This window comes from Balearica regulorum, chromosome 2, assembly GCF_011004875.1.
Source record: "Balearica regulorum gibbericeps isolate bBalReg1 chromosome 2, bBalReg1.pri, whole genome shotgun sequence".
Classification (NCBI taxonomy): Eukaryota; Metazoa; Chordata; class Aves; order Gruiformes; family Gruidae; genus Balearica; species Balearica regulorum.
In genome coordinates, this window is record NC_046185.1 from 38325724 (window position 1) to 38337326 (window position 11603).

Genomic DNA, 11603 nt, shown 5'->3' on the forward strand with positions numbered 1-11603 from the left:
CGCTGAAGAAGGGGAATGCACAAGTCGAAGAGCTGACTGTGCCAATGGCTTTGGTTTGAGAGCCTGGCTTCCGTTCTTAGCTGGAGCTGCAGACCATTCCTCGGGCTCGATGCTCCCACTGCCAGTGTGACGCTGCCTGCATAATGACTAAGGGCCAATCAAAAGACATCTTTAATTGGTGTCAGGAAAGTCCCAGAAGAAAAAAAAAACCACCCAATTATAAAAATACAGCAATCAAACAGGGACTTTCTTATTTTCTTAGACCTTTCTGAGTATAGTGCTGCTACAGCTGATCCAATCCAAATTAAATATTAGAGGCTCCCACTCAGCTGAAACAACAACCATCTATCATCTGCTGAGATTCGGAACATGATAACAGATGTACAGTTGCCCTAGATTTCCATGAGAGCTGAAAATTTTCCAGCTGAATAGTTTTATGAGAAAATTCTGGTTAGAAGAAGTCTCAGGATTTTGTTGGAAAAGTATTTTGTCAACAAATGGAGAAATTATCTGAGCATTCTGTTTTATTAAGTCAGAATAGTTCATTTTTAGTTTGGAATTCTCTTCTGTTTTTGTATTATATGTGACAAACAAAATATACCAAAGACATAACAAATAAAAAAGGAGCATCTCAAAGTGGCTTATTTTGAATAACACCCTGACACTCTGATTTTCATCCTCATTTGGAATGAAGAGTCATTTTGAAACCTCAGCCTGAGTTACGGGATGAAAATAAGATTTTCACCATTTGAGAAAATACCCGGATATATAGTTTTTACTCAAACACCACAGGCATGTTATTGACCCTTCCTGGGGGCCACTTCAGGCATCCTGTGAAGTATCGGGATCCTGTGATCTGCTTTAATAAACAAGAGATGGGATGGGAGTGAATATGGTGAGGTTGTTTTTTTTTTCCAGTGCACAGGTAAGCGTGGTAAGCAGCGGGAACCTATGGTGCTGTGAGGAGATGAGGGAATCAGGAGTATGAAGAGGAGGCTACGTACACATGAGGATGGGGCTGGGCAGTAGGACAGGGCATGGGCAAAGGAAGGGCCACGGAACAAAATATTTCAACAAAGTCAAAGCCAGAGAAGAGACAGGTCCGTAGTGAGAATAAATGCTTTGGCAGAAGAGTCTCAAAGCTTGTAAAAAGTGCTTTGACATGCGCACAAGAAAGGGGCCGTCATTCCTGCAAGTCAGAACTGCAATAAAAGGATCATGGAAGGGGTTGTGAATTGGTCGGTGGATTTAAGGAGGGAAAACTGTCTCTGAAGACAAGAAGCCAATCTGTCAGAGTGTCCAAACTTGGAAAACATTTTCTCAGAGCATGAAAAATGTTCAGTTCTTTTACCGTTGCTGTTATTATTATTTATTTAATCGTAATAATCTGGGGCAAAAATATTTACAGATGTATTGAAGAGGGCTGCAGGGAACGAGAGTCCCTCATATAGTGAAGGGAAAATGGGGAAGGATGAGAAAAAAGCTGAGACTGAGCAGCACCGTGCTGCAGGAGAGGGGGCTGTGCTGGGTGGTGGGGCTGGGCATGGCTGGGTGGGATGGAAAGGACCATGCCCATGCCCGTGCGCAGCTGCAAGCCACCACCCTGCTCTTTAGCTGCAGGTTGACTCCGTGCCGTTCGGTTGGGCTCCTTTGTACAAGAGCCATGAAAATGGCTCGTGCCCCAGCAGCAGCTACGGAGAGCAAAGGGGGAACCGGTTCTTCTCCGGGGCTGAGCACACCTCGCCTTCAGGACTAAAAACTCACATACTGAGAGCTGAGTTGTTAGTTTTTCTCTGTGTTTGTGAAGGGCAGGCAGAGTAGAAAATGGAGTCAGGAATGGTTCCAGTCGGGAGCTTGGCTTATTGAATTTGGGGGGGGCACCTCACCTGCAGGGAGTGGGTAAAGCTCCGGCTGTGCCCTCTGTGCCAGTGCACTGGGGTGAGTTGAGAACAGGCAAGCGCTGCAGGGATCAAGGTACAAGCATCTCTCAGAGCCATCTTTCTGAGTTGAGGTTACAGTCCGTTGCTCAATGGTCTTCTCACAAATTCCCCAGGGAATGGGATACTGGCTCCTTGATTAACATGTGTATGTATTGATATGATTTGCTTGCTTTTCCTTTCTGCCTGTCCCTCTGTCACTGTTATTAGAGCTTTATGGATAAGAACTAAGTCTGTGATTCCCTCAGATGACCCATGTTGATAAGCTGTGATGTTCACTTTGACTGGCTCTGCACAGACAGACTGTAATTTTTGAGGTTTCAAAGCACTTCGGTAAATAAACTGTAGCTTCACAGAAACTCCCATTTCTTTTTCCTCCCCCAGTCCCTGCATCAGGCATTGATGCATTTCTTTGCCCTGAATGATCTGCTTCCCATTTATCCACAGCATTTTTAAGGATAAGTTTAGCCAACTAGAATTTAAAAAAAAAAAAAAAAGAAAAGAAAAGGGGAGAGAAAGGGAGATATTTCTTACACTCTTTGTTAGGATGTGCTGCGTACTTTTGGCTCGTCTTCGGGCAGGACTACATGCTGTGAAAAGAAGAACAGGAACATGGTCAGGGCACAGTGAAGGCAGACAAGCCTAAGCAACACTCTCAACAGCAGTGCCTGCTGAAAATGCTGGTCAGGATGAAACTTTTAGGGGACCATAAGCAGACCCTCACTTGGGCGGCAAGGCAGGAGGACCGTAGTGATGGCCTTTTTAATGTCATCTCAGAGAACGTGTCCCAGCTATACACTGCAGATATCCATGGCGGCAGGACAACAGCCTTCCCCAAGTTTCTGCACCTCTCCCATAGTCTTCCAGGAGGAACCGTCCTTCTACTTCCTGAGTTTTGATCTGGCCTCCCACCTGCCGATGCTTCAGAAGGAAACGAGCTTCTCTTTCCATCCAGTCACCTTCAACCATGAGTAGTGTATACAGTAACTTTGAAGAGGAATAACATTTTATCTAGATAGATGGGTTTTTTCAATAAGCTCAGACTGCTTCATGACATCATTTCAGTTTTATTGCATGATGTCCAAAGTACATTTGCTCTAAGTCTGGTCCTTTTTTTTTTTTTTTTTTCCAATCCTTTGCTTAAAGTCTGTTTCTGATTTTTATTTCTTAGACACATGTAGACACCCAAATCATAGGCAAAGTAGAATTGCTAGCCACTAGACACACAAGATTCCAGGATGGCTGGCTGAAGTGACTGGTTTTGGGTAAGGTTTTTTTTGGACAAAGAGAAAATTTTTAAAACACTCATCATTTCAGTTTGACTTGAAACTGGCCTGAAAAACTCAGTGACACTCCCAGCTCTCCCTCTCATCGTATCTTATTATCCTCCCCTGTGTTCAGGATACAGGAGTCATGACAACAGGATTTAGCAACCAGTTATGGAAATAGGCCTGCAAAAAACTGCCAAATTCAATGAATTAACCCCAATTCTAAAGGCTGACCCTGAGGGCAAGGCATGTGAATGGGGGCTTCCTACTCAGGCTCCACTTATAGTCCAAAGGCTTTGAAGAGCCAGGAAGGTTTGTTATGGGATCACAGGTGACTCTTACTCTCCAGGTGAGATTTCCTTTACATTTTTGGCATACATTCAACTCCAGGAATTGCAGTACTCGACGTTGCTATGTATTAATATTTGCAGAGAGTTTTGAGGCTGTGGAAGCAGCTGGAGGGTCACTCGAGGCTGCTCGTTTCTGCAGCCAAACTCCTCTCCTCTGATGGGAGGAATAACAAGTGACCGGGCTTTCCAGGGCTCTGGTACAAGCAGAGCTGGCACTGGGACCAAAATCCCTCTTCCTGGACAGCTTGTCTTTGTCTAAAAGCCACCCCTCGATGCCCCAGTGAGGATATAAGGGCTGAGCATTAGGACCCCACTGGATAAACATCAAGTTGTGGCCTGTGCTCTGCCCACAGCGAAACAGGGCAGTAAGACGGGAGGTGATAAATCTGAACTCATCACAAGTAAGTTCTCTGCGTGTACGGAGCTTGAGAGTGCGCTGAGCTGTCAGTTCAATTATGGCCTGTTTTGCACGGCGATATCCTCAGGGATCCCTACTGCCTTCTCCTGCAGGACACATTTTATATTTTAAACCATGGTGAGTGTGGGATGAAAACCAGACCAACATAACGAAGGTGGGGTTTTCCCTAGGCATATGTTGTAGCTTGTTTTGGAAGCTGCTGGAATCACCTTTACTTCTGGAATTTTATCGTGTGAGGACTAAGCCATTTGCTCACAAGCAAAAACACTCAAGTGCAGAAAAGTGTAGTGAAGCGAGGAATCATCTTCTTGTCTCTCTGGTATTTTATGTATTTTACCAGACAGTGTGAGGAGCACAGTTTATATAGATATGTACCAGAAGCAAGTACCATTGTGCTGTTACTGTTACCCAGGCTGGTGCACAAGGAACAACACATCACTGTGCCTAACGGTAATAAATTTGTGTATTTTCAGAGTCCGTGTGATCCACAGTCGAACACATTGCCTGTCGTCTGCCAGCACGAGTGGCAAATGGCTTACAGGGGCTGAAGAAAGGCAAGGCACGAAAGGGAAGTCACAGCACCAGCAAACATGCAATTACTTGAATAGCCAGTGAAAGAAGTGGGAATCACGGAGGGAGCCAGTAGTGACCCACTTGCGCAGGAACACAATGGCAGCAATGCAAACAGCGGGGCTGCAGGGCTCTCCCTGCAAACATAATTTTCTGCAGGGAGTGGGAACAGGAAAGGAAGAATGAATCCTTGCAGATGATGTATCTGGATTTGCCTGCAAAAGGATGTTTGTATGTACAGCCCAGCTTTCGGGCAACAAAACCAATTACAGTGATGGTTCACTTTGTCATTTCCACTTACATTCTGAAATTAAGCAGCTGAAAGCTCATGCTCGCAGCTTGCAAATAAAGATCTGATCTGGCCCCACAATTTGTTTTCCCTGCATTTACCTGCTTTCTTTTTCTTGTTGCTGAAATATGCAGCTATTGAGTTTAAACTAATTTGTTCAATCGAATGCAGACTGGGCTTTGTCCGGTTCTTACTCTTCATTACAAGCAATTAATGTTAATCATGCATTCATTTCCAGGGCATGGCTTTGGAAATGTTCCACTTACTGAGCCAGCAGACTTAAACTCCACATTCATGCAGTTCACCCAGTTCATCTGAGCTGCTAACTGCTTGCAGAACTTCATTTTCTTTTCTATTACACAGAATAGCCACGCAGTTGCAAGCTGTCACTTTAGCAATTACCTCATAGGTATATCAACACCGATTCCAGATCTCCCAATTTTGCCAGCGCAAAGATTTTACACAGCCACAATGTCGAAGCACCTGCATGGATTAGCTCCAGAAACAAGCAGCGAGCGCTGGACTGCAAGCAGAGCACGGCACAGCACAGCAGAACAGATGAGCTGCCCACTTCAAAGATTTCCCCGATGCTAAACACCCCATCCATCTAAGAGACAACACCGTAGCGGTTGTTACAGTTCTGATGTACTCACATTTGGATGAAATCACAGTGGTGAAAACTTCTAAATTTTCGTCGCTGCAGCTGTAAATCTGGTGCATTTTCCACCTCTCCCTCCTGACTGCCTTTCAGCTTCATGCAACCGCTCTGAACTTCTGGTAAATAGGTTTCACTAATCCAATCTGGCTCTGTGATCATTGTCCAGATCTACAAAGGACAGACTGATGCTGTGATCTCATCTCATTCCATATTCTTCATTGCAACATTTTCTGCTCCCATCTGCCTTTCTATGAATACTATTAATGAAAAGATTTAATTTAGCTGTTACTTAAGCCTCTGCCCCGATAGCAGCATTTTATTTTACGTCTCCTTTTACCAGTTTGGAGAATTCTCTGCAATAAATAGCTAATAATTAAAGCCCGTTCTGTGCTGCCAATGTATAGGCAAATAAATGTTTACAGAAGTACTGCAAGGATTTTTAAAAGAAGGAGGGTCAAGACTTTGTGTACTTTAACACATTTATCATAAAAATTTGCTCCTCTTATACAACGAGGAGCTGATTCTAGGTGTATTAAGAACAGCATTTTGTGCTTTGCCTTTCAAGTTCATAAACTAGTACCTGAATCCTGGGCACTTCAGTGAAAAATTTCAAATGCAGATGACTAAGGAAGGGCACGTCGGGCAGATGTACATGCCCCTACACTTCACTGGCTGCAGAGGGAGGGCAGGTGGCTCAGCCATACATGAGTTCCTACATGACTTGATGGTTCTGGGGCCTAATTCCATATTTATGCACTTCAATAAAGGGTCCTCTTGCCAAAGCTTTTCATTCCTTAGTGCTCCCATCAGAAATTGTTCCTTTTCACATCTACGAAAATCAGCCCCCTCAACTTCTGGTGACTTACTGCTGCCATGGACACCTGAGATGAGAAAAAATTTTGGCTTGCAGGCTCCAGCAACTGATGTAGCAGAAACACTTTCAAGTGTAAATAATGATATTAAATTATGTCAGTCTAATGAATAGCCTTCATTACTAGCACGTGTGTGCAATTAACACAAAAACTAGTGCTGTCTTCTCCTACAGACGTCTGCCACCAAGAGTCCCAGATGGAAAGTGCCAGCAAACATGGGCTGTCACTGTCATATTCATGTAGCATTTCTTCTTTCAAATAATAAATATTGGTCAAATACACATCCCGAGCCTGGAAGCATTTTGGCTGAGTGGAAGGTGTCACTGTTTCAAGAAAGAAACGAGTGAAGAGAAGCTGGTATCACTTGTCACCTCCCAGGGCAGCCTCCTGCTGTCCGGGGGCAGCAAAGCCATTACGGGGCCGGAGGCATTGTCCCAGGAAACCGTGCTGTGTTTGAAACGGGCAGTGGGACGGCAATATAATCAAGCAAAAGTTCAATTAGTTTTTGATTTATTGCGCCACATGTTCTGCTTGTATGACTGATGTCATTAACATCAGGCTCGGCTGGCGTGTTCATCTGTCCCTGCTCGGCTCCCTCTGAAGGCGCACACACTCAACAGATGGGGAGCTGCACGGGCGCGAATATAATTGTTTATCCCCCTATTGTTCCTGTGTCAAGCAATCAAACCAAATCCATTACCCACCGAGAAAAAGATCAGCGCACCATCCATTCAGCAGTGAATGGAGCAGAGGCGGTTATGCAGGGAGGCTTTACAGCTTTCAAAAGGATAAAAAAAATAATGAAGAGCAACACTGAATAGTTTACCAAAAAAAAAAAAAAAAAGAGAAAAAAAAAAAGAGAAGCTATAACAAATCTAACCCACCCTTTATTTCACCTTTGGATATTCAGAGTCATATGAGAAGAAGCGCCTTTGGATCTGAGTCATTATTTTCCTAATTATAAGTATGACCTAAAGATATTTTTAAACCATAGTTGGGGTTTAACAGGACAAATATTTGGTGTTACATCATGTTGAGGGGTGGTGGGGATGTGGAAATTAAAGTGAGACTCAAGAGCTGGTTACCAGCTGGCATTCACTGCATCAAAGGTTAGGTGTGGAGCAGGTAGGCTTTGAACACCTATCCTTACAAGCAACATGATGCTCTGGGGATGAGTCACTCTGTGCAGAGAGCTGATAAAAGGTTCTCACATCACTTCCAGACAGTGAAAAAGGGCTCAGGAGGGCCAGTATAATACGTCTCATCTGGGATCCTCATCTGGGAATGAATCTTCCCCTGTTCACGAAAGAGAGTTTGCTGCTTCATTCTGCCCAGATCTTACAGGGTAGTTGAGCCCAGGGTTTTGCAGGAAATCTTCATGTGGCTTCAAGAGAAGGACTGCACATATTGGGCTACATTTTTCTAGTTGTCCGTGAGTTATTTTGGACAAATGTCTTGGTTTATCTAGCTACAAAACAAGTGTGATAATACATGCCAAGGAAGTGTACTATAAAGCTCAACTGCATGCAGCCTGCTGAAGACTATCAGGACAGTAATTTTAGACTTGAGGAAGACTCCACAATGTTCAACCAAGGGTCTCCTTGCAAAACCACATCAGATGATTTCACGTAGTATCTCCCTCCAGCTCCCCACTGACTGAACAAGAGTATAGTCTGTGGTGGGAGCAGGAAACCAAACATTTATTGATTCTATGAATCATTTTTTGCCCCCCAAATTATATAAAATGTCTAGAAACTAGGCTCATTTTTTTTCTCACTGCTAATCACAGTTAATAAGCTATTAATTTAGTTCATGCAGTGCCACTGCAGCTATGAGAAGATCCAAAAAAGGCTTTGCACTGGGGTATATCTTTGACTAAGACTTCCAAGTTGATGTGTGGAATCCAAATTCCTTGCTGCGGGCTGTGATATATCTCTGTTTACCAAACACCTGAACTCCCAGTGTTGTCAGTAAATAATCAAAGCATTTTCTGGTGGAAGAACTTGGCAACCAAAGGTGAATGGGGACAAGTGAGGAGGAGGACAACTCAGGACACAGAACAGACATATGGTATCTGACAAAACATCCATCTACCTGATCTGCAGGTCTGGGACAGGGAAAGTATTTGATGTTTTGGAACGTGGGCAGAAAGGAGGTGGAGAAGTGGAAGAGACATGTGCTGAGGCTGAGGCAAAAAAAACCCCTCATGAAAACAGCGTAAGGATCAGTGAACCTTGTCAACATGGCAGAAAATCCCCTACATTGGCAAAAGGTTCCTCTAGGGAGGTGGTGAGGGTGCTTTTCCCACGGGCTGGATCTGTTCAGCCACATTTGGAAGAAACGAGCGTAGATGGTTGTCCTGTTTACCAAGTATGCCAGAGCTGGCAAGCTTAAAAGGAATCAAATAAAACCAAACTTTAATTATGATTACAAAAAATGTAATTAAAACTTTGAATGATTTAAAAGAAGTATTAGAAACCTCTAGACCTTATTCATCCTAGCCTTTGTAAACAAATGAATGCCTTTCCAGCACAGCATTCTTCCAGTGAAGTCAGTGGGAAGCATCCTGGCACTCTCAGCATATGGAAGGGATATTGCCAAGGGATTCCCTGGCCTGCAGAGGACAGAGCTCTTCCCAAGGCAGGTCTCTGGCTTCTCCCTGGATCTCACACTCTGTTGCGTAAGAGGCGAATCTAATCCGTACTGAGCCACTCGAGCCTCTTTCTTACCGTTAGCTGGGCAATATGATAAGGATAAACCCCAGGTATTTTTGGAATAGGATTGTGAACCAGAGGTATGCACAGTTAACTATTTAAAAATAAGATGGGCTAAAACTGCACGTGCATGCTGCAGACGTTTACTCTAAAACACTTCTGCGTGATGCAATGCAAGTGGCACTTTTTGTGTAAGGAAAATCACTTTGTTTCATTTTAGGGCCACAGAATTGCAATTGCCAGGGACTGAAAAGGAAAATGAACAGAACCAGCAAAATATAAAGTGAGCTTCTCATACATAATCTCTAAATGTATGAGAGAGGCAGATATGCTATTAACAACTTCACCTCATAGCAGTCAGCAAAACTACTTCAAAATTAAAGTAGCACTGCACGGCTGAAAGGTCTGTGAATAAGTGAAGAATTCTCAAAAGTAACATTTTTAATTTGCGTCTGGCTGGAAGCTGCTGTAACAGGTTTTACCCAAATAGGAATAAGATAGAGGCATTTAAAAAACATTCTGAACTTTAAATTCACTATAGGGGACCAGGAGAGAGGAATGCAAGTGGTGTGCAGTTTGAAAGGGCTAGTGCACAGACTTCCCTGCTAATCGGGAAAGGAAATACCAGCCAGACCTGGAAGCCAGGCTGACAGCATCGCCCCACTCGTTACAGAAAGATACTGCGGGATCCTGAGGAAAAAAACCCCAAGCCTGGTTGGCTCCTCTTAAAAAAGTTACATATAGATAATTGGACATTCACAAATTTGCCCTAAGCTTGTAAAACACACTTGAGTAAGTCCGTACAATGACTGGCGAGAAGCACAATGCCCAGCACCGCAAGGTTCAAGTCCCGCGGAGCTCGTGCCAGCAGCAGGGATTGCACTGAGCCAGCATTAAAGCTAGGGCCAGGCTGAGCACGTGGAGGCTTAACAAGCTTTCGTGCACTGGTCATGTACTGGTAATCCACAGAAAGCATTAAAAATGTCAACAAAAGAGTGATATGTCCAAATTGGGCTGTGACAGCAACAGCTTATTGAGATGTTGAACTTTAATTACATTTGTCCTTGATTTATTAATTTTTCAAGCTAATTGATCAGTGAGGTCTTTGTTCCCCTGATAAAGCAGAATAATTTTTGGGTGGGGCTTTTTCACTCTCAATTTTTTTCCTTTAAAGCATTTTAAGATTATTTTGACTGTTGGCTCTGGATACAAACATAACCATTGTTGCACAAGCAAGCACATTAATTAAAGCTTGTCCCACTGTTCCTGGATTTGTGCAGTGGTAGCCCTCTTGCTGCAACCGCATACTATGTCTCACACCACACGGAGGAAAATCCACTGCTTGGGTAACGAGGCACAAACTACTTAGGATTTCTCCCATGGATAAGTCTAAAGAATGAGGCAACCTGAACTGTCACCTTACTTGTCTCTAGTGTGTCCTCACGCAGCCATCAAGCTCCTTTTGCCGCGTGCTACACACGTGCTCTGCGGGATGAAGGTCTTTGGAGGGTATCAGATGGCATTGCCTCCTCTGGCTTAAGTTCTGTGTGAAAATGAGATTAAATGTAAAACAAGGACCATCATTACTGGCATCCAGAGACCCCAGTGTTAGAAACTTGGAAAGCAGGAAGTAGGAGAAACTGCACTAAAGGCACAGAAGCAGGATCAAATTTAGGAGTCCGCTTTTCATCCAGATTTAGGTTATGGCGCCTGCGTGAAGCAGCAAGATAGCGCAGGAGATGGCACTGCGACAGTGGGGGGTTTAGAAGCGAGTGGGAGCACCAGCGTGGAATTTCTGTGTCTTTGAAACGTGAGACTTCTGAAGTAGCTTTTGTGCAACAAGTACGTTAAATGATCACAGAGTGTACAGCTATGAGTCCGGAGGGGGAAACTGGGGGACTCTCTCTGATGCCCATTATCCTAAAAAGGTTTTTGGAGAGATGAAACGGGTTATCTGATCTCCCTGCTGGTCTGGTCTTTGGCCTCTCTGCTGACGCTGCCAGCAGGGGTGTCAAAGATCTTCTGCTGTAAGTACCTGACTTGTTTGTAGGAATCTGATTAAAGTAGATCACCTCAGATAACAAGAGGAATTAATGCTGCAAATACATAGGAGAGGATTTTCAAGCTCATAAGCTATATAGAGGTCAGTCCTTCTCAAGTCACGCAGCCTCTGAGATCTTTGATTTTCGCAGAACTGATGATCTTTACTTGTCCTTTTCCTCTGCCCTGTTGGCCATTACACTTAAACACTTTATTAATTCAGTTCTAGTTGTAATCTGTTCAGTGGTTCTGTCCGCTACAGGGAAAGTACTGTACAGAGGTAAGCCTGGGAGAGAGAAACCCAAAAGGGAAGAGGAAAGCATTTTTGGGGGCTTTGCAATAGACACGGCACATTTTCCTTAATAACTACATAGTTTTAGATTCTACATCCTTCAGGTTTTTATAATGTTTTGTAAAATGTGTATTCTCATCTTAGATGTTCCCCTGAAGTCTGACGTTTCTATATCCTCTCTACTTGGTCAGCCAA

At 43.8% G+C, this 11603-nt stretch overlaps 1 protein-coding gene across 1 annotated transcript in view; it reads right to left on the reverse strand.

Moving 5' to 3' along the window:
- VXN (vexin) overlaps positions 1-11603 on the reverse strand; it is a 31797-nt gene that overhangs the window by 13485 nt on the left and 6709 nt on the right. Inside the window, exons 2-5 of the mRNA XM_075743967.1 lie at positions 10495-11402; positions 8624-8751; positions 5486-5658; positions 2472-2527 (exon numbers count right to left, since the gene is read on the reverse strand). Of these exons, the coding sequence (XP_075600082.1) occupies positions 2472-2527; positions 5486-5552 (123 nt within the window). The 5' untranslated portion in view covers positions 5553-5658; positions 8624-8751; positions 10495-11402. The remainder of the gene's footprint in view (positions 1-2471; positions 2528-5485; positions 5659-8623; positions 8752-10494; positions 11403-11603) is intronic.